Raw genomic sequence first — 25,032 nt, forward strand, 5'->3', positions numbered from 1 at the left:
AGCAGACGAGCGAAAGCCTGAAGGCCCCATCTTCGTGGAGGCCACCACAAGGGGTGCCGAGGGGCTGGGCCTCGTGAGACAGCGGCAGAGCTGACCCGGACCCTCCCGGGCAGGTGCTCATCTGCAGCACCCAGCACCCAGCGCACTGACGGAGCACAGACACACGAACATAACTGCACACCTCAGACCCAGGGCTGGCCTCTCCGGAGAGTTCCGGCCCTGGTGACTCACGGCAAACACGGCGGCGGGAGCTCACAACGGCTCGGCCGCGGCTTTCTGCTGGGGCTGGAATCTGTCTACATGCAAATGAGGCCGATCCTCCAGGCCTGCCAAGCGGCTGTGTTTGGGTGACACAGGCTGACTCCAGGGCGACGGACGCTGTCTTCCCTGAGCCACGCGCTGTGCAGCTCTTGAGAACACAGCTAGCTCTTCCTCCCCCAGGGCAGCCACGGGGCCTGGCCGACCCCCCCCCCACCTCCCCCAAGCAAACTCAGAGACCAGAAAGGAGCCTGACGTCCATCACAGAGACCCCCGACAACTCAAGAAGGCCAAAGAGGCAGCCGGCATCCTCCAGGGTCACCTGTCGCTCAAAGCCCAGTGTCTCCAACCTCAAACGCACATACACGCACTTGCAGGTGCGCGGGACTCCCTCCTCTCCCCCTCGGGAGGCAGGATGAGAACCACACAGACTCCGGTCCAACCTCCAACTGCTCTGACGTTGGCCGCAGAAGGGTAAGCTGAGGCTCGGAAGTTCCAAAACTTGCGGGCGGGCTCGCGGCTCGTAAGCAGCAGAGATGGAGATTCCAACGGGGCTGTGTCTGCCTGCAAAGCTGGTGCCCTGTACCCACAACGGATGCCACCTGCCAGCCCAGCATCCGTTTTCTAACATAGCGTGGAGGGGCCGGGGCCGGCCCACCCTGCTGGCTGAAGGACGCTCACGGGAATGCACCCATGGGCCCCCGGGGCCCTCGCCCAAGCGCATCGCTCATTCCACTCTTCAGAGCTGGGATCTCAGCCCCACCCCGGCGGAAGCCCCTTCCAAGAGTTGACTTCCTGCTGAAACCCCTCACCAGCAGAGACAAGCGAATGCTTGGGCTGCTCACAACACAGAATGTCAAGGTCAGGACAGACCACGTCTGCAGAAAATGTCAAGGGGAAAACAGGCCTGAAACTTGAGGTGGGGTCTGCTTGGTTAAGAGCAGTCCAAGGTCTTGCAATAGCTGGCTGAGGTCTACAGACAGGGAGAGGTTCCTGGCTGCGAGACCCAGTGACCATGAACTTGAGCAAGTCCCTCCACTGTGCCTAGCGCCAGCTAGCTGCCCCATCCGTGGGTGGGATCAGCCACTCGCCTCCCCTGGCTTGTGGCAGGGCCGACTTGAGACTGAGACGAAGCAGCCCTGCTCAGTTAGCCCCGTGCCGGCCTCCCGAGGGTGCAGAGCCGGGAGCCAGCGCGCAGACACACATGCACTCTGCCCCCCGCCTCCCTGCCTCCCGGGTTTTATATAAAAGGCTCTAAGAAGCCCAGTGACAGTGACATAATAAATAATACGCGGGGAGAGGTGCGTGACTCTTGCGCAGAGGGCTAGGAGAAAAGCTCCCAGGGCCACAGCTACCGCACCCATTCAGAGGCTTCAGCTGCGGTCAGATCGGCGCTCCGTCTACAAGGTGCTCATTTCCTGCTACCTGTTAAAAAATGACTTAGTTCCTTTAGCTGGCGGGCAACACCTCCCTGCCCTAGAGACTCGGCACCCACACACCTTACTGCTTCCACCCCCACCCGCCACGGCCCTACCTAAATCCTCACCAGCACCTGCTCCCACCTTCTGACCCCTAACGCCTCGATTTCTCCGCACAGCACTCACCGTCCCCGGACATATCCGGTGCACATCTGCCTACTGGGAATCTCCTCCCACAGAACACAAGCTCCATGGAAACCGGCGCGCGACTGTCTGTTTGCAGCTGTGTCCCTGACGGCTACGACACTGCTCGGCCCGGAGTAGGTGCCCAAGAAATGTGAGTGAATGACAGACAACGGCTGATTGGAAGAACTCACTGCCCCCAGTTTCAGAGCCGCCGGTGGGCCCTGGTTCCTTCCAGGGGCATTCTGGAGCGAGCTGTCTGTCAAACAGAGTCATTCCCTCTGTGTCAACCGGGAAGCCAGCGTGGTAAAGAATGTCAAGGTCAAGCAGAATCGAGGCAGAAGCAGCGCGGAGTGTTTGCAGCAGCATCCAACATTTGCACCTGCTGCTCCAGCCCCTGGGTCACCCACCCTGCCGAGCTGTCACCATCCCGGGCCCGTCACCCTGCTGCTCCCAGGACCCCTCCCTGGGCAGTCTCAGGGTGTCCCGGTTCGCATCCCGCCAAGCGAGCGTCCTTTTTCTTCCCCAAAGGGCCGGGTTCCAGAGTCGCCTGTCCAACTGGGCGCCTCTCGCTGAGTGCCACATTCAGCTGAGACTCTAAACCAGTCACCTCTCGGTCAGGCCGAAATGTTTATTTCAGCTTGTGGTTCTAAACCAGAGCGTTCTCATTTCCTTCCCAGAGCAAAAGCCCTGCTAACAGCCAAAGGTTCCGAGAAACCGTTTCCAGGACGGGCTGTCCCCAGCATCCGACCCACGCGGAAGCTGAGAATCCCACACAGGGAGCAGGCATTCGGCGGAGCCTAACGGTCCCACGCTGGAGTGCTTGTGCCCGATCCCTGGCCCCAGCTCCCGGCCAAACGCACAGCCTGGAGGCAGCAGGTGACGGCTCCAGTCATTGGTGTTCCTGGCCTGGCCCAGCCCATGGTGGGCATTTGGGGCAGCGAACCAGCAGATGAGAGCTTGTCCTGTCTCTCTCTGTGCCTCTCATAAAAAGAGACAGCAAAGAGTGGAGTGTAGTGGGGTGGAGGTGGAAAAAAACACAAACTTCCGGTTTTAGCCACCGGTTTGATTCTGTCTTCAGGCCAGGGGAACCACTCAAAAATCGGCACAGACCTCTGATCCCCCCGCCCTGCACAGGGAGACACCACAGGGTAACCGCCACCCCCAGACCTGGGAGCGGGCGTTCCCCAGCTGCACCCGTCATTAGGGTATTGTTATGAACACACAAATGGAGTCTGCAGGACACAGAGTAAACAGCCCTGGCTGCACGTGTTTACATAATAACAACTTCCACTGACATCACGCTCCGCCCCCACCTAAGCCCTTCACAGACAAGAGTCATCGCCACAGGGTTCCTGGTGCGAGGGTGGAGATGGGCAGATCCCGTCTCAACCTCGAGGGAAGCTGCATCCAGCCACTCTGTCCCCTGGGAGGGAGCCCAGGATGAATGTCTATCAAGTACCCACCCAGGTCGCCACTGGTCACTAAGATTATTTCCACTGTACAGATGGGTAAACTGAGTCCCCGAGGAGGATGTGACATGCCCAGGCCCTCCCAGCTGCTGACTCTGCACCTGCTGTATATCTACCTGCCTGCATTCTAACCGCTCGCACAAGTCTGGGAGAGGGCGGCCACCGTGCACGCCTGGATGGGACCCTGCCCTGACCCGGAGCTGGTGGCCTTCCGTTTCCCAGGGAGACCACCGCAAGCAACTCAAGAATCAGGGGGCTCTGGGCTGGCTGTTTTTCACAGGAAAGAAATAATTGCTAGGTAAATAAGCCCATGTGCACCCCAGCTGGCGAGCCTGCCGCCTGGGACCCGGAGTCCGGGGCCAGGGCCAGGGCCAGGGCCAGCAGGACACAGGCTGCAGGTCCAGTGCTAGGCTCCCACAGGCGTGGGAGCCAGGGCAGGCAGCCTGGCCCGGGGGCTTTGCTGTCCGAGATGACACAGCCTCGCTCCAACTCCATGGAACTAACCCCAACACACCAAGTAGCCAGGAGGAACAGCCCTGTCCGCCGCCGACTGGCGCCCCTCCCCCAGTTTTTCTGGGAGAAGTACTCAGAACTTCAAAGGAACAGTGACAGCCACTCGCGTCTGCGCCCCGGGATCTCACCCAAACAGGTTTGCACCGGCGCGCCCGCCGGGGACATTTAACCCCGCGGCGCCGCCCCCCGCCTCCGCGGGGCGAGAGCGCCGCGCGTGTCCCTAGGATTGCATCGGCTCTTCGCGCAGGGCTCGGAGCTCCGGGCCCCCGGCACACGCCAGCCACCGGCTTCTCCTCCGAGGGGCAGCGCAGACGCACGGGCGCCGTCCCAGCCTAGCGCCCCGAGCTGAGCGCAGGCGTGGCCGTGCCGCCCCCAGCCCCGCGCGTCTCCCCGCCATCCCCCGCCCGCGGCTCCGCGCGCCGCCAGAACTTTGCCACCGGCGGCTTCGTGATCCCGGCCCCGAGCGCCCCCGCGCGCCCGGCACCGGAGCCTCCACTCCCCGGCCCAGCGCGCACCTACCCGGTTGGCTGCAGGCGCCATCGGCTCCCGGAGAGGACGCCCCGGCGCGGGGCCCATCGCCGGGCCCCACCGCGTCCGCGCACCGCTCGCAGGCTGCGGGCCCCGGGGCGCGCGCCGGCCCGGCCCCCGCCCCACAGCAGGGCGCCGGCTCGCCCTGCGCCGCCAGCTGGCGGACGCGCTCCCAGGAGCCCGCGTCGGCCGCCCGCATGCCGCGTGCCCGGGGGGCGCTGCCCGCGGCGGCGCGGGGGGCTCCCACGGCGGGCGGGGGGCTCACAGCCGCGGGGGCCGCCGCCGCATCGGGGTGCAGCCGAACGCCGTCCGCGTCGCCGGCGCCGCTGCCCGCGCGCGCAGGACCAGGGCTCTCGGTGCGGCCGGACGCTGGCCGTCCGCTGCCGCCGCGCGCGAGGAATTCGGCCGCCGAGCCTCTCACGTGGGAACGACTCCGGGCCCCGCGGCTCCTCCTCCCGCTGCTTCCGGGCTGGCGAGGGGCGGCCTCTCGCCCCGCCCCGGGTCCGCCCACGCCCCGCCCCACGCCCCGCCCCTAGCTCTCCGCCGCTCCCCCGCCCGCTCCGGAGGATCGCGAAGTGCCGGTCCGGTCACCCGGTGCCGCCTCGCGGGGTCATTGCTGGGAAAACAGCGGTCGCGAGAGCCGGAAGTGCAGGCACCTGAGCCCTGGCCGAGGGCTGAAGCTCCCCAGACCCGGCCGGGAGCGGGTGGCCGCCCCGGGCCCAGCCCACCACAGCTTAGGCTGTGACCCTAAGCCTTGAGTGCTTGGAGGGAATGGAGCGCCGGGCCTGCAGACCCTGGGGCGAACCTCCTTCCCCCAGCCTCAGTGTTGCTTGGAGCCCCCCACGGCAGCAGCCACGTGCAGGTGCGGCCCGGACCCCCGGGAGTGGGCTGCGGAGGTGGGGGAGAGGCCTGAGGGCCCTGGAAGCCTGGGCGACTCAGCCCACCTGCGGTGCTCCAGCTCAGGGAGTGTGCAGCTCAGAGGCCCCCCCACCAAGGACCAGTGACCCCCTGTGCTCCCTGGAGCGGCTCCCTTCTGTTGTGGACCCCCAGGGTGAGGCCGCTGAGGACCCACCCCCAGTGCAGCGGGCACCCACCCGACCGAGCCTGCACCCCCCCACTCATTCCTTTTCCTGGCCCAGGCCTGAGCTATGGGAGTGTTTGCAGCTCTTAGACAAGCTGTGAAACCAGACTGTCTCCCCAGGTCTAAACCTCCCCTCCTCATTGTCCCACCCTGGGCAAGGAGCCCTGCCTTTCCGTGGCCACAGTGGCCTAGCCACCAATGGTCATGGCCTTGTCAGCTTCCAACCACGCACACAGACACACAGGTACTCACATATACACACACAGGCACACACACAGACACACAGGCACTCACATATACACACACAGGCACACGCGCCTCCTGCCCGCCTTCCCAGGGACTGGGGCTGCCTGTGCCTCCGGCCTCTGACTCCCTGGAAGCCCTGACTTCCTGGTGGAGGGCAGAGGGCCAGGCCAGATCCTGGTGGTGCTCCCAGCTGGCTGGCAGGCTAGAGACCCACACTGCTTCGGAGGAAGACCCGCGACCCTGCTCCGGGTGACGGGAGAGGCTGGGGCTCCCCCATTTGCACCTCTGCTGCAGTGACCGGCAGAGCGGTGGGGGCGTCCTGACTCCCCGTGCTGAAGCTGGGACCTCAGAGCCGTGCAGTCCAGGGGTCTCCACCTGAGACCCCCGGGGACCCACGCAGGGACGTGGACAAGGGGATTGTTAGGTGGAACCTGAGTTCGAAATGTCGGCAACACTCGGGAACGTAAGAAGAAGGAAAAGGAGGAGGAGGAAGAGCCACACAGTAAACGCTTCTAGAAGTTTCTGCGCATCCCATATTCCACGACCGCCTTCCTCGGCCCCTCTGCGACCTCTCCAAAGGCCCCTGCTGATCCAGGCTGGTGCCCGAGCCCACGGCCTTGGGGGAGCTCTGCTGCTCTCCTTACTCAGCAGAGTTCGTCCCTGGCTCGCTCGCTCACTCTCTCTTCCCTACACTGAAATCAGGACTTCCGATACCAGCTGGCTCCACCTCCCCCAGCTTTCTGGGCAGATTCTACCCAAAGGCTGACTCCAGAGGGTTTGGCCTGTGCAGTCACGCGGGGCCCTGTGCTCAGAAGGACCCTGCGCTTGGGTTAATGCTGTGCTGTCATTGCCTGGAAGTTCTTATTATTTGTTTATTTATTTGGAACCAGGGACCGTGCCCTTCACGTTGCTTGGGGACCTGCAAACTGTGTAGCTAGGCCTGCTCCCAGAAGACCCCTGGGAACCGATTCAGCTCGCTGGGTCCTTTCCCAGGGCGCATGTGCCCAGCCTCTGCAGGGCGGCAGGGAGGGAGGATTTGGGAATCAGGAGAGGCAGCAGGAAGTGTCCTCATTCAGTCCTCCCCACGGCTTATTCTGAAGAGCGGAGGCATCGCAGGAGTTCGGGGCGGGCGGGGGCAGGTGGTGATGGGCAGTCCAGGCGGGGGCAGGGAGGCAGCTGTGGTTCTGGCCTCTGTGGGCAGACGGCGTCCCCCTGACCCTGACCTCAGCCTGCCACACAGAAAACACAAAGGAGGCTGGAGGCCGGGGCACAGGGGCCAGCGCCCCTCTGCTCCCAGGAGAGCATCCCTCAGCTCGCGGGAGAAGACGACAAGACGCATTTGCCTGCAGGAACAAAGACCAAAGACATCGCCATAGGAGCTCCCAGCCTGTCTGGCAGCTGCCTGAGCCCACTGGAATTTTTCAGGTTTTTACCCCCCTGGGCTGTGCCTTTAACCCGTGCGGAAGACACATGACTGAGCTGCCCTTCCGGCCAGCATGTGACTGCCCGGCTCCGAATGCCTTGAGCAGAGCCAGGGCGGGAGTCTTGGTTCTGAAGACCCTGTGACCCCCTGTGAACTCCTGGGCAAGACTTCCTGGGGCGGTCTAGAGACCTCAGCCGCAACGCGAGGCCTCCCGCTGCCCCCAGCATGCGTGTGGCCCCGGAAAAGTGCCTTCCTCTGTCTGCACAGCGAAAGGTGCCCTGCTGGGTGGTTTAGTCCTCCCAGGGGGCCTGGGTGGGAACTTATGTTTCGCTCTGGCTGTTGGATTTGCTGGCAAAGCAGCAGGAAGGAGGCTCACTCCCCTCAAAGCAGGAAGGCTGGGGCAGGCGCTGGGGCACGGCCACTGAAGCCACCACTCAGGGTGCCCAGAGGGAGCAGGTGCATGCACAGGGCGGGAGGCACGGCCTCCTGGCAACCTAACCTTGGGGAAGGCACCGTGTCACAGTTTCCCTGCTTTGTTCCCACCAGTCCCCGGCACACTCGAGGCTGGAAGGTTAAGTGAGGGTGCAGATGCCCGCAGGTGGGGAGCGGGGGGGGTGCTGTCTCGGATGCCGCCTCTGCCCTAGGAGGGTGGGCGTGCAGTCTCTGCGGGCAGAGAGACCAGCACTCAAGTCCTGGCTCCGACACTCCCTAGCCTGTGATCTGGGGCAAATGATTTCACTCCTGGCAGCCTCAGCTTGTCCTTCTGTGATGTGGAAGTGACCACGGCCCCTTCCTGTCCGGTTGGGGTGGGAGAGCCTGGTATGGAGTGAACCCTCAAAGACCGGGCTGCAGGGACTTCTCGGGGGAGGCCAGGGTGACCCGCCCGTGGCTCCTGGCAAAGGAGAGCGCTTCCTGCTAGCTCCATAGAAACCTGCAGTGCTCAGGCTGCTCCTGGGGACCCCAAAGCGACTTCCGGGCCCTTGGGCAGAGCCTGGGCTGCTCCTGCAGCCGGGACCCCAGCAGGCTCAATGCTGACTCCTCTTCCTCCCCCCATCCCAGTAGGACTCTGGGGCGCAGGTGCAGCACGCAGGATTAGAGTGGGATTTGCCTCCCCCAGCTACTTAGACCTTTGTCCTCAGGGTAGGTCCATCCTGCCATCTGGCCAGGCCAGGCTGGACACTTTTGTGGGCCTGTCACTGGCTTGCCGGGCCCCTTTGACAGTCTTCCCGGGAACCCCAGTGGCCTGGCAGAGATCCTGAGCCCCTCCAGGGACTTCCAAAGGGCCTCGCCTCAGGCAGGAGCTTAGCCCAGGCCTGGAGCCGAGCAGGGCAGTTAGCATTCTCCCAGAGCTGCCTGCCTGCTGCAGTCTGGGCCCCACGTCACATTCTTTAAGGCAACAAAAGGATCAAGTTCTTCCTTATCCAGGGACCACATCTCGCCCTTGTGCTCCAAGCCTCTTTCTTGGGGAATTCATTTCAAAGCAGGGAAGTTGGGGCCGGCATGGCACAGCTGGTTAAGCCACTGCTGGGGACGCCCAGAGCCCATGTTGGAGTGCTGGTTCGAGTCCCTGCTGCTCTGCTTTTGATCCAGCTTCCTGCCAACGCTGTTGGGAGACAGCAGGTGATGACCCAAGGACTCGGGCTCCCACATGAGAGACCCAGATAGAATTTCTGTCTCCTGGTTTCAGCCAGGCCCAGTTCCAGCCATTGCAGGATGTGGGGCGTGAACTAATAGATGGAAGATCTCTCTTTCTCTCTCACTCTGCTTTTTATCATAAAATAAGTCTTAATTAAAAAGAAGGGAGGTTTTTGTCATCAGGAAGTTACGACATTCTAACATACTCAAAACAAAAGCAATAACAGAAAAAAAAATACTACAATGTATAATAATAAGGTGGGCCGACATTCAGACAGCAGGTGCCATGGGCCAGACGCTGTCATAGGAGCTGCAAACATTCATTCAGTCCTCTGGACAGGGCTGAGAGAGAAGTGTGCCACTGTTACACAGAGGGGGAAGCGGACACAGAGAGGCCAAGTCTCCTACCCACAGTCATACAGCCTGTGAGTCACAGAGGCAGGGGCCACGCCCATGGGGCCCAGTGACAGCCGTGATGCCCCTCCTCCCAGCAGCAGGCGTAGCTGGCCGGGCACCCCATCTCCCCAAGACTGTACTCTGTGCCCCTTCAACCCTGCACACCACCCTAGCCCCAACGTCCCGGGTGAGAAAACGGAGCCCAAATGACGACGGTGGAAAATGCTGGGGTGGGAATCTGGCTCTCGGGGGAGTGGGTGTGCTCTGGCCAGCTGCATCCCGCTCTGGACTGCTGGGAATGCCCTCCGTGGGCAGCAGTGGCAAGGTCACTGCTTGGGCCAGCCTGAAGATGGGACTCAGGCACTCTGCCGCCCCTGGTGTCCAACAGCGGAACTTCACCTTCCGGGGAGAACCAGGGGCTCGGAATGGCTGCTGTCTCCACTTCCCGCGGGTGATCTGAGACCGGGGGTGGGGGTGGGGGTGGGTGCGTTTCCTGAGCGCTGTCGCCTCGGTGCCAGCCACTTAGATGAATTGAAGCGCAGACACAGGGCCGTAATTGGAAGGGGTTATTCATAATATCAGATAACCTGCCTCACACATGTTGCCCAGGCAGACTGTAAATACTGTGATTATGCGCACGGAGCGGTTCCGCATGTTGTCCCAGGTCACGCAGGTCGTAGAAGCTGGGTTCAAACACAGCTGGCTGGGGCTCCAGAGCCTGTCTATTCACTACTGTGGCGTGAGTACCATAATCATAATTATTAGTATTCTTCCCCCAGTACTTTAACCAAGTCTGTCTTTGCGTATTCATCCGCTGACTCAACACACACTGGCTGTGCCCCAGCCGTGCCCCAGAGCTCAGCACCTGCGGTGTGCCTGCGTGCACGTGGAGCCTGGAGGACCCAGGGCCGCGCCTGGAAGTCCTGCCATTCCTCTGCTGCTCCCTGCTGGCCCACGCCCCTCTCCCCCTCCTCCTCCCCCTCCCCCTCCCTACTTCCAGGTGGGGAAGGGCACAGAGCGGCTCCTGCCAGGGTGCCCACGGGGAAGCTGATGAGGCTGGCAGGCTGTGGTGAGGCCAAGGGTCTGGGGGGCGCAGCTCTCCACGCTGCCAAGCTGGGACAAGGCTGGCCACCCCCCGTGCCTGTCTCTCCAGGTGTAAGAGGGGGCTGAGGCTGCCTGCCCACCCCCCAGGATTGTTCTGGGTGGAAAGCCCACGGAAGCGTGGAGCGCCGGGCCCACAGACAACAGGCCTGTCCTAGGATCCTTTCTTTGCCTGCTGGTCCCTTCACTCGGTTGGTTTGCCCTTGGCATCCGCCAGGAGCCCCGTATGTGGCGCGGGGGAGGGGAGAGCAGACCCCCGAGTGTGGGGCGCTCATGGTCCTAGTGGACGTCCAGGTGAGAAAGGACATGCACTAGCATATGGAGACTTGGGTCCCCACTCCCGGAACAAGGGTGCCTGTCACCCTGTCACCCCGCCACCGGCGCTGTGCTGAGCCTCTGCCACTCACCGCCCCAAGGAGACAAAATGACCCCAAGGCCTGCCTACTTCCGGATTCTTGCCAGGTGAGTGATGGGGCCTTGAGACGCTGACCTGGCAGGTTCCCTGAAGGCTCAAAGTGCTCCCCGGTGGCCAGGGCGAGTTGGAGGCTGTGCCATCAGGCGTGGGCTTTTCACAGGAAACCTGGCTGCCTCCTGCAGGGAGGGCTCAGGTGCCCCACACTGGGGTGGGTTCCATTGTTGGAGGATGGGGCTGGCTTTCCTCCTCTGGGAGGCTTAGACACTTCTCCAGGGACACACAGCAAGTCCAGGGATCGGGAGGACTGACCGCTGCGCGTGAGGAGGTGCAGGGTCTCACCGCCCCCAGGCCCTTCCTGAATTAGAGGTGCAGGAGTTGGGGCTGGGGAAGCCGAGGACCAGGCAGGGTCGCGGTGCAGGGTGGAGGTGGGGCGCGTGCGGGGTGGGGAGCGTCACAGTTACGTAACGCCCCTCCTCCACCCCAACGGCCCACACTCCGGGGCCCTCTGGGGCCAGGAGGCCATCTGTCCACACATGCTCACGGCTGCTTTCTCTGCATCACCGGCTGTGCCCCTCTGCCCACCAGGACCCAGGCACAGCAGCTGGAGCCACTCCCGGCTTCCAAGACCCTAAAGGCAGAGTGCGAACGGCCCTCGTCACCACCCATCCCTGCACAGCACAGGCAGACCAGGGGCGTCCAGGGCCTCGGGGGCCCCCAGGGAGCTGGGGAGGGGTCTGCGTGGGTCCAGGTCAGGGAGCGAGGCAGCCAGCAGGCACTAACTCAGTCCCCAGGGGCCCAATCAGAACTGGTCCTGCTTTCTTTTCCCACGATTGTCCTTCGGGTATTTTTGGAGCCTGCTCCGGGAGGCAGATTCGTTGGAGGGAGGCCGGGCACCTGCCCCCTGACGGGCCCCTTAGCAAGCAAGCAGAAATGTGTTCTTGTCTTTACCCTTGACCTTTGAGAGTGGAATGTGTCTCTGCCCTCGGCGCAGCGGAGGCCGTGCGTGGGGACTCCTGGGGTGAAGAGCAAGCCCACAGCGCCGGGAGCACGCTGTGCGCTCGTGCGCATGCTCTGTCCTCACGCCCCGCGTTACCCTCAGCGAGCCGTGCTCTGGCTCCAGCCCCTTCCCGTCTTGTCCAAGAAAAGCATCTCGGGTCTGAGACCATAGCAGCAGCTCGGGCTGCTGTGCAGCTGTCGGCACCACAAGCCTTCGGGGCTCTGTCTCCTGTAATTTCTCCACCGCCCTATCTGAGGCGGTTGCTAATCTCATACCCATTTTAAAGCTGAGTATACTGGGGTTAAGAGCAAGGCAAGCAAAGGTTGTGAACTGGTGGCCCTAAGGGCTTCATCTGGCCTGTGAATGCTCTTTTGTTTCCTAGAATTCTATTTAAAAACAGCTTTCTAAAAGCTAGTTGCTAACTTTTTTTTAAAGATTACATTTATTTATTTGAAAGGCAGAGTTACAGAGAGAGAGAGAGAGAGAATCTTTCATCCACTGATTCACTCCCCAAATGGCCACAATGGCTGGGGCTGGGCCAGGTCGAAGCCAGGAGCCAGCAGCCTCACTTGAGTCTCCCATATGGGTGCAGGGGCCTGAGGACTTGGACCATCCTCCACTGTCCCAGGCAGGCATGCGTGTTAGCAAGGAGCTGGATTGGAAGTGGAGCACCTGGGACACGAACTGGCACTCACATGGGATGCCAGAGTCGCAGGCAGTGGCTCAACCCCCTGGGCCACAACCCTGGCACCTGCCAACATTTTTATACAATGCCAGTAGACACCCCAGGTTCAGATCTTCAGATGTTTTTGTGGTCTATCCCTCTGCCTGTCTGTCTGGGACACATTGCCATTGCGCCCTCCTGGGAGCCCCCTCTGTGGCGGGCGGGAAGGAGCCCTGGGCAGGGAGTCAGATGTGGGTGTTCTGTGGCTGGGTGACCTGCAGGGACACTTCCTCTCTCCCTGGCCCTCACCTATAGAATTAGGGGTGTGGCCTAAAGATGGCCACGCCCCTTTCCTTCCTATTGGCCTCACCAAGGCTCCTGGCAGCGGCAGAGCCCCCTGGGAGACAGGCAGGGATTCAGACAGGCCGGGGCAGGCTTGTCCACCAGAGCTGTCCTGTGGCCCCGAGGACCAGCCAGCAGGGGGACCTCCCCGTCCCGCTGATCCAGAGGTTTGCCAAGCGACCAGGGTGGGGGGGTGGGGGGTGGGGTTCAGCCTTGAGGCATCCTCTGACCCCTAATAACCTAATTGCCCGGAAACGAAAGATGCCGGAGCAGGGAGGTGGAGCCGCCTGTCCCTGTCCGGGTCAGCCTGGGGTCTGGGCACTAGGCAAGCCAGCCAGGGCTCGGTGCCGCTAGGCAGTCCCAGGGACACAGAGAGCTTGCGCTCAGCCTCCCCTGTCTTCCCTGATGAGCCCAGAGAGGGGCAGCGACTGTCCAGGGTCACACAGCAAGTCAGCGTCAGAGCTGGACAAGGGCTCCATCTTCCTGAGCTGCCTCCTGGGGGCACTTCCCATGCTCTCGCTCTCTCTCCCTTCGGGAATTTAGATCCTGCCCACTTCTTGGCACTGGACTTCAGAAGCGGGTGGGGGTGGCCACGTGGGCACGGGCTGTCTGCCCAGTTCGGAGGCCTGGCCCGGACAGGGCTTGTCTGGGATGCCCGGGACACAAACCCCTGGGAGGCGTGGGCTCGGGGCTGCTGCGGGGCTGCCGGCAAGGTGGCAGAGCTGGCAGCCGGAAGCCCGTGCTGGGCTCACCCATACGTGTTGTTTTTCCCCCGCAGTGGTTTTAACAATGCGCGTGAGCTGCCAACATGGGAGAGTCAGAATTCACATCAAAGTCAGCATTTCTGGCATCTAATGGGAAAAATAAAAAGACCTCAAGAGCTAACAGGAGCTGGGCCACACCTTCTGCCCCGCAGCGACTGGCAGGGGCAGGGGCGTTGACCATGCCCGGCCTTCCCTCGCTTGTATTCACTGGTTTATTTGGAATGCAGAGACAGAGAGAGAGAGAGAGCGAGCTCGCTGGCCTACTCCACAAATGCCCACAACAGCCAGGGCTGAGCCAAGCCCAAGCCAGGAGCCTGGAGCTCCACCCAGGTCACCCTCGTGGGTGGCAGGCACTCACTGCTTGAGCCATCACCTGCTGCCTCCCGGGGCACACGTGAGGCGGAAACTGGAAGCGGGGATGCGGCTGGGACTTGAACGCAGCCCTCTGAGATGGGACTCGGGGGTCCCGAGCTGCGGCGTAACTGCCTGTTCCCACTCCTCTTGCTTTTGTGCCTACCCCTCCCTCAGACAGCCCCTCCGAGGCTAAAGCCACAGCCTCTCCCATCCCGGTCCTCGTGAGATAAGCGCCAGCTCCCAGTGATTCTCAACCAAGGGGCAGTTCCCGCCCAGGGGACCCCGGGCCATGGTGTGGGGACAGTGTGGTTGGGACAGCTGGGGAGGCCGGGTGCTGTTGGCACCCCAGTGGGTGGGACCAGGGTCTCGGCTCAGCTTCTGAGAGTGCACGGGACAGCAGCACAGCGGGGACGTCCTCGGTGCTGGCCCTGGGTGACTGAGAAGGACTTGGGGCAGCCTCTCGTTGGCACTCCTGGGAAAGGACACAGTGGGGTGGCCTCTCAGGATGATGGTCAAGGAGGACTGCTGGGAAGGGGCACCTCAGCCAGTCTGGGCAGCCCCAGGCCTCAGCAGTGCTCTGGGCTCCAGGGTCTGAGTGGCTGGATTAAGGCCAGGGTTGGGCATGCATGCACCATGCATTTATTAAGCACCAACTGCATACAAAGCGGCGTGAAGTGTGGTGGGAGAAAGTGAGGGTGTGGATGACGTGGCCCTGGCCCAGAGGTGACCAGCAGAGAAGGGGTCCTGGGGATACCGAGGGGTCTCGTTAGGCAAAGAGCGTTGCAGTCTCCCGAGCAGAGATGGGAGGCGGTCCGGCCTGGGACAGGCGCAACCCAGAACGGCAGAGGTGGCGAGCGAGGCCGTCTGGACAGGGCACAAGGTGCAGTAGCAGCGACAGTGTCACAGGCACGCACGGAGACCAGATGCCATCGGCAGGTGGGAGGAGCCTGCGGAGGCAGAGGGCCTGCGACCGCGGGAGAGGGCTGCCGACGGGGGAGGCGCCCGCACCGCGCCAGCACAGCCAGCGCCCAGAAGCTAGCATTGCAGTCCTAGCCCAGCCTGGCACAGCAAAGGCCTACTTGGCACTGGCGAAAGCCAGGGTGGGGGGTGGGGGAGGGCATTGAGAAACAGCTGAGCAGGTGCCCCCCAACATGTCTCTCTGGAGCCCCTGGCCACCCCCTTAGGCTCTTCAATATCTCAGGACGCGACTGGCGATGTGGCATAGCAGGTAAAGCCGCTGCCTGTGGTGCCGGCATCCCATCTGGGTGCCGGTTCGAGTCCTGGCTGCTCCTCTTCCAATCCAGCTCTCTGCTATGGCCTGGGAAAGCAGTGGAAGATGGCCCAAGCCCTTGGGCCCCTGCACCCATGTGGGAGACCAGGAAGAAGCTCCTGGCTCCTGGCTGTGGATAGGCACAGCTCCGGCCGTTGCGGCCATCTGGGAAGTGAACCAGCGGATGGAAGACCTCTCTCTCCCTCTCTTCCTCTCCTCTCTCTCTATGTAACTTCAACTTTCAAATAAATACATGAATCTTTAAAAATGTCTCAGGACGCTGTGCCCGGCCTGGAGCATCCTTGTCTCATTTGAGCCCTTGCTCTTTCCCCTCCCACTCCAGCTCAGAGGACACTGCTTCCGGAAGCAGATGAGGGCAGGCCCGGGCAGAAACCTCACGGCGCCCTCGTCTTTGCGCCCAGAGCGTTTCATTTTCCTTACCTGCCTGCCTTCCTCCACTCCCCCACCTCTCTCTCTCTCTCTCTCTCTCTCTCTCCCCCCTTCGTTAAGGTTTATTTTTATTTATTTGAAAGGCAGAGTTACAAAGAAAGAGAGAGAGAGACAGAGATTTTCCATTTGCTGGTTCACTCCCCAGATGGCCACAACAGCAGGAGCTGGGTCAGGCCAAAGCCAGGAGCCTGGAACTCCATCCGGGTCTGCCGTGTGGGTGCCATTGGGTAGGAGTGGAGCAGCTGGGACTCAGACTGGCCCCTCGGAGGCGACTCAGGTGCCATGAGCTGCGACCTAACTCTCTGTGCTGCTGAATCATTCACCGTTCACGTTCAGGTTCACTGGGCACTGGGCAGCGAGCTGAGCCCACGTGCTGGACGGTTTCTGTTGAAACGCTGGCAGGGCGTGCTGGCCTGTGCTTGTTTCTAACGTGGGTTAGTGGGCTCTGGACGATGTGCCAGGTGTGGGCTGTGGGGGCTCGTCTCCAATGTGGGCCATTCCCAGGTGCCCAGGAGACAAGCCAGCCGGAGTCTCTCTTCCCAGCGTGCCTTTCCTGCGCCGCAGAGAAGAGCCGCCCTGGGGACCAGGAAGGAAGAGGCCCTATCCCAGACGGTTGGGAAATAACTCAGTTTGCACCTGGTGGAGAGACCTGCGCAGCGGCCTCTCCAGCTGGGGACGCGACAGGCAGCACGCGAGCCTGGCTGGGCTGCTGCCCGGGGACCTGGCAGGGACAGGCCAGGGGACCGCCGCCCCGTGGCAGGTGTCTCTGCTGTGGGAGCTGCTTCACAGAGCTGTGCCCACAGCCAAAGCTCAGCACCACGGCACTTGCTTGGCACCCACCCGGTGCCAGGTTTTTAGATGTGTTTCCCGCCTCCGATCCCCAATGCAGACCCTGTGGGGGGAGGGGAAGTGCTAAGCCCCTTTCATGAATGAGGAAGAACGAGGCACCTGCAGGGAGGCCACACAAGGAGGAAGTGGCTGAGCTGAGGTCGGGACTTGGTTCTGACAGCTCAAAACCAAGCCTCTAACAATCCTGTGATGCTGCCAAACCAGCCCCGCTAACCACCCAACTACCCGACCAGGTGACCAGTCAACCTCCCGCCAGCTTGCTCAGGAGGAGCCCGGGGCGGGCTCTTGCCCTAGCTGTGCGACCTTTAGCAGTTTACTTAACATTGCCCGGGCTTTATTTGCCCTATCTGTAAAATGGAACAATAACGCCTCCCTCTCCCTGCTAAGTGAGTGAACGCATGCCCGTTACAGAATTAGCATTCAGTACACCGTACGTCTCCATGTCAGGGAGGGGGACTGTGAGTGTTCAGAATCAGTCTGGTTTCTAATGGGAAGTTTACAAATCGATTTATAAAGCAAAGCAGCTTTTGTTATGAAGCCTGTGCCGGAGAGGGGGTGGAGGGGTGAACTGGTCACGCCATCCCCGGCCATCCCGTGCTTTAGCCACAGGGACAACAGAGTGGACCCCAGGCTCCCATTCTCGCCTGTCTCTGCCCATCTGGCAGGTGCACTGGGGTCTTCCAAGTGCCCCACCCACGGCCAAGTCTGACCCTTTGTGCCCAAGGAGGGGCACCCGGCGGAGAGCAGTAACCTGGGTACCTGGAGCAGGCTGCCCGCCCAGCCTTTAGGGCCCCGGGGTGCCCACTTGCAGGGGCGTGGGCATCGGTGGCTGCTGCTTGTCTGGTCCCAGGGCCACTGCACAAAATGCGCCGCATCCCAACCGCTTGCCCTGAAAACCGAGTCTCGGACCAGCGTTTGAGGTGACAAGCGTGGAGACGCTGTGGGCCTGGTGCTTTTTTTGTCCTTTTTCTGGCTTTTTCCATATCCAGAGTCCTTCGTGGGTGACTGGAGAGACCAACGTTCGGAGACGACGAGGGGGCAGGGTGAAGGTTTCTTTATCGTTTTGTGTAGTTTTTGGAAAACTACAGCAAGAACGACAGAACACCGGGCGCCGTCCGTTCCCAGGGCCTGGCTGTGGCCGGCTCACCTGGGCCTCCCTGGCCTCACCTTCCTGCTGGTGGGGGGCAGGGGCTGGACCTGCCGCCCACTGCTCTCACCGCCACCGGGCCATTTCCCAAACGTCTGCCCAGCTGGCCAGAGGACCTGTATTTTCCCGGCCCCAGCTACACATTAGTTGCTCCTTGGAAACAGCACGGAAGCTTTCAAAATTGCAGTTGTTAGACCAGGGGGATCTTCGCGCCCGCGAAGCCTCCTGTCCATCACAGCGCGTCCTCGGAGCTCGTCTGCCCCCAGCCCGGACCCGGGGAAGTGGCATTTTGCAGTGCGTGCATGCGGCCGCCAGGGGCGTCACCTCGCCAGGGGCGTCACACCTCACCTGGCCCGCGTGTCCCTAAGGGGCTGGGGGGCGGCCCCCGCCGTGTGCGCCTGCGCACCTGTGCACATTTCCTTTGTCGGCTTTAGTAGCGCAAAGTGCCTGGCCCCTGCTGGAGACCCTCGCAGTCCCCCTCCCCGGAAGAGAGGGGCTTGCCAGTGTCTCCTTAAACAGGGCAAGGCTCCCGCCTACAGCCACTTCCCTTCCGCCAAACGCTGAAGACTCTAGGGAGGAGACAGCAGAGGGAGGGGAGGCTGGGGCAGCGAGTGGAAGGGGAGGGGCTTCACGATCTTGGCTACAAACGCTGAACTTCTCTTTGAGTCTTCTTGGGTGCCTGTGTAGAGCCAGGGCCCAGCTAGGACGTGAGGCAGGGGCTTGGCCCCTAAATTCCACGTGCAGAAGCGGAAGCCACGGCCGGGGACTTCATCACTCAAGTCCTCGCTCAGAGCCCAGCTTCAGGTTCACAGTCTCAACCACCGACAAATCTCCCGCGAAACGCAGGCCGGGAGGGCTGTGGCCTCTGTCAGCGGGAGGGGACCAGAGGGGACACATCACCAGGCGTGGCTGCGGCCCCGAGGCCCTGGGCTCCCCGACCCTTGCTTTTGGCCACCTGCCTTGCTGGCTGCATCTGTGAACCTGACCTGGTGGAACATCCCACGTTCCTGACCTTGGCACAGAGGTCTTTGGGTCCCTGAGTCTCTCATTCCACACACCTGCTCGGGGGCTCCCGGTGACAGCCCCTCAGGCGACAGAGCTGAGCCCCAGGTGACAGCGATTGGCTGCAAACCAGCGTCTAGGGGAGGGGTCCGGAGCAGTTGGCGGCCTTGTGTGCCTCGCCCGGGCGCGGGGGACGAGCTGGCAGGTGCCGTGAGGATGCTCACACGCGGGCCATTCTGGGACACGCTCGTGGTTGCGGGGCTGGGAGCTCTTCCTGCCAAGGGCTGTTTGGGTACTGATAACACCATCCGCGGCCCATTCACAATTACCCACTTGAAAACTAGCCTGTTGTGGATGTGCTGAACTTCAAGCGCTGCCTGTGGTCGCCTTGGCAGGGGCCCGCGGGCCGGGTACTTTCCACGTGATGGACGGCCGCCAGGCGGGCTGAGGGGGACGAGGATACAGGGTCATTTGTCCGACGAATAGCTACGAGAAAAGCCACCAGGTGTCAGGCTCTGGGCGCTAAGCCCCTGCCCCGTGTGAGGCTTTGGGAGCTGACGCTGAGCTGGGAGCGCCAGCCAGCCTCTCCCACCACTGCTTTCCCTGTCTGCCAGTCCCGCACCCCTGCGTGTGAGCGTGCACCTGCAGCCCTGCACGGCCCTGCTGTTCCCTGTGAGCTGCAGGTGCTGTCACAGGCCCGCAGGCTCCCGCCCCTTCTCCCAACGCAGCAAGGCCGCCTCGGCTTCCTCGGGTCCGTCCACGACTTCCCAAACCCGCGCAGTTTTCAGCTTCCTGTCCTCAGCCCCCATCTGCCGACCAGAAGCTGCAGGACCCGGATGATGCTTCGGCTTGACCTGCTGGACCCCGGACTGCACAGCGCGCTGGCCGCACAGCCGCCGGGGAGAGAGGGCACGGGACTGGCAGCCCGCGGGAGCTCGTCCCTGGCTTGCGCCGACCTCCCGGCTTCTGCCTCTCGCTTTGATCAGGGGAAGTTGGTGATGGAGTGTGACAGCGCGGCTTCCGTCCCCTGTGGCTGAGCCACGTCCCCGATTCCCTTTCTGTGCCGGTGATCGTGGCGTGTCTTTGCTTCCAGAGATGAACACGAGGATGACGAAGCCGGCGTGTGTGGGTGGAAGGAGCCCCGGGGACAGGAGCGGGGCGCTGGTTCCCCTGGGCGATGCCTTGGCGCTGACACCTGTGCGCACCTGCGGGGCTTCCACCCCCAGGTACCATTCATGGAGCACCGTGCTCTCTCTCTGCCTCCTCGGGCAGTGGGAGCGGTTCTTTCCCCACGAGGTCCACATCACCGACATCTCCCCACTTCACACTCGCCTCCTCCCCAGTGCACCTGCCACGTGGTTCACAGGGTGTGACCTTGGCCAGCCCCTGGGGTGAGCCGGGTTAGTTTATTTTTTTTAAAGGAAGATTTATTTAGTATTTATTTGAAAGAGTTACGAGCTGGGGTGGGGGGTGGAGAGAGCTTCCATCCACTGGTTCGTTCCCCGATGGCTGCAATGGCAGGGGCTGGGCCAGGTGGAAGCCAGGGGCCTGGAATGCCATCCAGGTCTCCCGGGTGGGGATGCAGGGACCCAAGGACTTGGGCTGTCCTCTGCTGCTTTCCCAGGGGATTAACAGAGAGCTGGATCGGAAGTGGAGCAGCCGGGACTTGAACCGGTGCCCATATGGGATGCCAGAGTCACAGGCGGCGGCTTCACCCACTGGGCCACAGCGCTGGCCCCTCGCACCTGCATCGTTATCCGGCACTTTCGATGATGCAGCCTAGGGAGCCCCGGTGAACTTGTAGACCCTGCGGTCCCCCTGCACAGCCCCCCCCCCCCCCCGCCTCGCTGTAACCACGTGGAAGCTCTTCCTACGGCGACGGAGAGGAAGAGGAGCCGCTGTCTCCCTGGAAGCTCCCTGACCACGCGGGGCCCGGCAGCCTCTCGGTTCTCTCAATGCTGGCAGCTTGCTCTCACCCATTCACTGCCTGACTCTGTGCTTACCTCACACCCCTCCCCCACACCCCCTTCCTACCAAGCCCCTTACTCACGGGACTCCCTCAGCTTCTTCACAGTCTGTCTCCCACCCCCAGCACTGCAGTGCACACACATACACCCCCCCCCCACTTCATTTCCTTGCCTGGCCAACTTCTCAGCTTTCAAATCTCAGGGAACACGCCACCTCCTCCGAGAAGCCCTCCTTACTACGTACACCAAAGTAGCCTCCTCTTTCCCCTCTTCCTTTGCTTTTCTGCTCTAGCCTTGAGGACCCTCAGCTGCCCTAACACCACTCTTTGGGCAGACCAGGAGGGGCGCTGAGGTCACGGTCACGGTCGAGCCCAGGGGACACAGCGGCTTCGATGGGGCAGAGGACAGAGCCTCCTGACGCTGGAGTTCACGGCCTGTAGCTGAGCACAGGGTCACGTGGGGCACCACGGCTGCTGTGAACCGGCCGAGGCCCCCGGCTCCCCTGGAAGCTGAGCCCCTGGCTGTGATACACATCGGCCGACGACAAGGTCACGCATGGCCTTCGTGGCCGTCATGTCCAGTCCTAGAGCGCTGGTGTGATCGCAGGGGAAAGCTACTGAGAGCTGGGTGGGGGGCTCGGGCAGTGTGGGTGGGGCTGGGCTGATCAGGCTGCCGCGGCCCCGCCCCAGCCAGGGAAAGGGAGCTGAAGCTGTAGCAGAGCATTGTGGGTGCTGACCGGCATAGCCGCCTGGCGCCCCGAGTGCGTGCCAGCGTGCCAGGTGCGGCAGGGGAGGTGAGGACCTGCGCTGGGCACAGACAGCCACGGCCCCACGGCCGCAGCCCAGACTCCGGGGCTGCCCAGAGTGGAAGCGAGTGGGAGGAGGTTCAGGCGACAAACGCCAGGAGCAGCGGCTGCAGACTCGCCCTCCTCCTGACCCCGCCTCCGTGGCACTGGTAGAGCAGGCCGCTCGCGCTGAGTGGGTGTGAGCCCTGGGACGTTCTGAGTGGGTGTCCCTGAGGCTGATGTGGCCGCACAGGGTCTCAGACCCTGGAGAAAGCTGCAGGGAGAGTCACTCATGTGGTTCACTTACTGAGCGCCTGCTGTATACCTCACCTCGTCCCCGGCACTGGGAACACACAGATGAAGGGCACTGTGCCTGCCTTCATGGAGCTTAGGGTCCCACGGGGCTCAGAAGGCAGGGGCTAAAGACGGGGCAATGACGTCAGCACAGGCCGCAGCAGGACCCCCAGATTGGAGTGAGAGGCCGAGGGTGCAGCAGGAGCTGAAGCCTGAGCCGAGACAGGAAACCACCAGTGGCCAGCGGTGACAGAGCACATACGGTACACCATGGAAGGCTCTTGGCCCTCGCGTCTCCAATACACTCAGCCTTCCTGGGAACAGTTCCCTCATTTCACAGATGACAAAACTGAGGCCCAAAGCAATTAAGAAATATTCCTGGTCCTGCACAGCTGGTTAGGGGGGAGTTAGGGAGCAGCATGGAGTGAACCTGGCATGCGAGGATCTGAGGTTGGCTCAGGTGAGTCTGTAGCACGGGCCGTGGGCTGGGGGGCAGGGGGTGGTGCTGAGGGCGTGGCGGGAAATTCGCCATTTGACTCAGCAGTGGCAGCTGGTGCTCCGGGGGGCAGCACCCTGGCTCTGGTGGGCCGGGAGGACAACTGTGCTATTGGGGAGTTCGGGCAGGACACCTGCCGGCAGGGGGCCGTCCCGCTGAGCGGTGCTGCCCTCCCTCAGCTGCCTGGCCGCCCCTTCACGCTGGGCTGAGCAGGGCTCTGGCTGCCACCCCCATGTTTCAGAGGTGTCTTCTCTCGGCTTGTCGAGTGCGTAACTCCGGTCACCCCTCTGCAGGCAGGGCTGCCGGCTCCTAAGCCGGGAGACATCCGTACAGGCAAACGCTGCCTCCCTGATGCAGGGGGTCTTCCAAATGCTGCTTGCGCCTTGCACTCAGGCTGAGGATCAGTTCTGCCCATGCTGACCTCTGGCCCTTTGGCTTCCTGGCCTCAGGGTCCAAGGTCAAGGGTGACAAACAGGTCAGAAAAAGCATTTCCGACCCTGTTCTTCCCCAGCCCACTGCCCACCCTGGAGGGGAGCAGCGGCGTGGGGGAGGGGAGGGAAGGAGTGGATCCCTCCTCCTCCCACCCTGCCTCAGCGCTCACAGAGGGAAGCCCCTGGCCCAGCTGCCCCGTGTGACTCGTCAGGGGCCATTTTCTTAATTTCTAAATGACTATTTGCATATGGAGGCTCCCTTCTGCAGGCTGCCAGCCTCATGATGGGAGGGCCCGGATCTGACTCGGGTCATCACCATATCACAGCACCTGTGCACCCGGCACACAGTAGGCGCTCATCAGCTCATCAATATTTGCAGGAGGAAACCCGAGTGGAGGCTGATCCTCCCTCCTTTCCTCCCACCTTCCCTCCTTCCAACACTTGCACCGGGACAGAGATGAGTCGGATGACACGGATGACGCTGCCGGGCCCCGGCCCAGGTGGCTGAGCCTGCAGAGGTCCCCACGGCTCCAGGGCGGAAGCCTCGGGGGCTTGTTCGCTCAGACCTGGGTGCCGTGAACAAGCCCAATACCCCTGAGCCACGGACACGCGGGTACAATGGTCAGGGGCGGAAGGTCATCCAGATGTCTGCTCTGGAGTTGTTCTCGGGGCTTCCCTGTGACCTCCCAGCCCCTGACCGTCCTGCTCCGTGCAGCACCCCCTCCCCCATAGGGACCCCTGCATCGTGGGGGAGGGGAGGCTCTGTGGGGGTGTCCTGGGGACGCTGGCCTGGGGTTATAGACCCACACATGACCCAAGGACTGTAGGATACAGAAAGTGAGAGCGAGAGGGAGAGGGAGAGGGAGAGGGAGAGGGAGAGGGAGAGGGAGAAGGCCCCAAAAGCAGATGCCTCCCTTCCCATAATGAGGGTGCAGGGAGGGCATCGTGGGACCCCGGGCTGTCAGAGATGCCCAGAGGCAAGCCCAGGGCTGGGTCCCAACTCTACTCTGCCAGGAGGGTCTGTCCCTGGAGTTGAGAATTAAATGCCGGTAGCAGGTGCAGGCTGGGCTCCCCGGAGACCCCGAGACGACATTTTGGCCAGGAACCAAAGCGCAGCTGACAGCATTGCCACCACCCCCGTCTGACTCTGCCCACTGCCTGGCCAGCATCCTTCCTGCGTGCATCTGCTCGGCTCCCAGTCCTTTGGAGGAAAGAGACAGCCCAAAGGCAGGAGGTGGAGGTGGGGATCCTCCCGATAGCTTCCGGGTCACACCAACAGAGCCCCCGCACCATAAAACCTCACCCAGCGGACTGCAGCGCCTGGAGCGCCGAGAGCTTCTGACCACCTCGCCGCACCCCATCCCTGCTGTGGAGATCACGTCACACAGGTTCTCGTTTTAAAAGGGATGTGGACTAGGGCCGGTGCCGCGGCTCACTAGGCTAATCCTCCGCCTGAGGCGCCGGCACCCCGGGTTCTAGTCCCGGTTGCTCCTCTTCCAGGCCAGCTCTCTGCTGTGGCCTGGGAGTGCAGTGGAGGATGGCCCAAGTGCTTGGGCCCTGCACCCCATGGGAGACCAGGAGAAGCACCTGGCTCCTGGCTTCAGTTCAGCGCAGTGCGCTGGCCGCAGCGACCATTGGGTGGTGAACCAATGGCAAAGGAAGACCTTTCTCTCTGTCTCTCTCTCTCACTGTCCACTCTGCCTGTCAAAAAAAAAAAAAAAAAGGGATGTGTACTCATGGCATTAAAATTCACGAGTCAGAGTAAGTCAGAAGAAAAGCCTAAATCACCTATAAAATTTTACTGCCCTTGTTAGTCATAATACTTGGCTTTTTTCCCTTTTAGAGAAACATAGGACAACATAGAATTTTCCAGAACCTTGATAGCATTATGTAGATTACCCGTCCTTTTTTTTTTTTTTTTTTTTTTTTTTTAAGAGCGGTGTATGGACATTTTCTCATATAAATAAGAGCAATTTTGAATGAGTGGTCTTTAACCCAGCACGCGGAAGGCTTGTGCAAATACAGACTTCCGGGTCGTAACCCGGGAGCCTTTGGTGGGTCAGCCGTGGAGCCTGCAGACCCCACTCCGATGTCAGCTCCCCGTTCAGAATCCCGACCTGCAGGAACCCCTCACAGAGCCCCTCACAGAGCCCCTGCTACAGAAGGGAGCAAGGCTTCTGGTTGGCATCGGGAATTCGCACACTGTCAGCTTTCACGGGATGCCCTGGGTTGGCGGATTCGGTGTCTTTGTCCCATCCTTGCTGCCACAGACAGCGTCCCAGCGCCCAGAAGGAGCCTGGGGCCCTGCGCCACCCTGGGGCTGTGGAGAGGTCACACGACGTCTCCAAGACGGATTTCTCCATCAGGAAGTCGGGCTGCGCACACCACGGAGCCATTTTTCCCGGGGGCGGGGCTACCCAGAAAGGGCTCTGTGCTCAGTCTTCCATCACAGAGACACTCGGATTTCCTGCATCAACCTGTCCGTTCCCTGCGGTTCCAGCGGAGCACGCTTTGCCTCCTCAGAGCCCTGCCTCGCAGAGCTGGAGGGTGAC

At 62.1% G+C, this 25,032-nt stretch overlaps 1 protein-coding gene and 1 long non-coding RNA gene across 10 annotated transcripts in view; one reads left to right on the top strand and one right to left on the bottom strand.

The window, feature by feature from the left end:
- KAZN (kazrin, periplakin interacting protein) overlaps positions 1-25,032 on the bottom strand; it is a 1,000,963-nt gene that overhangs the window by 116,929 nt on the left and 859,002 nt on the right. Inside the window, exon 1 of one of the 7 annotated variants that reach the window (XM_070079260.1) lies at positions 4,364-4,821. The exons of 4 other annotated variants lie outside the window; for them this stretch is intronic. In XM_070079260.1, the coding sequence (XP_069935361.1) occupies positions 4,364-4,571 (208 nt within the window). In that variant the 5' untranslated portion in view covers positions 4,572-4,821. Of the gene's footprint in view, positions 1-3,972; positions 4,137-4,363; positions 4,822-25,032 lie in introns of those variants that run through there. 2 more of the 7 variants (XM_051834343.2, XM_051834345.2) reach the window with 2 other exon arrangements.
- On the top strand, positions 9,031-20,201 carry LOC103352504 (uncharacterized). 3 transcript variants are annotated; one of them, XR_011390884.1, is made up of 4 exons: positions 9,031-9,340; positions 9,767-9,892; positions 10,307-10,716; positions 13,451-20,199. It is a non-coding gene; the product is annotated as an uncharacterized lncRNA (long non-coding RNA). The 3 variants fall into 3 exon arrangements; XR_011390885.1 differs by having other exon boundaries at positions 9,062-9,340; positions 10,671-10,716; positions 13,451-20,201; XR_007914881.2 differs by lacking the exon at positions 10,307-10,716 and having other exon boundaries at positions 9,174-9,340; positions 13,451-20,198.

The sequence above is a fragment of the Oryctolagus cuniculus genome, chromosome 7 (assembly GCF_964237555.1).
Source record: "Oryctolagus cuniculus chromosome 7, mOryCun1.1, whole genome shotgun sequence".
Lineage (NCBI taxonomy): Eukaryota > Metazoa > Chordata > Mammalia > Lagomorpha > Leporidae > Oryctolagus > Oryctolagus cuniculus.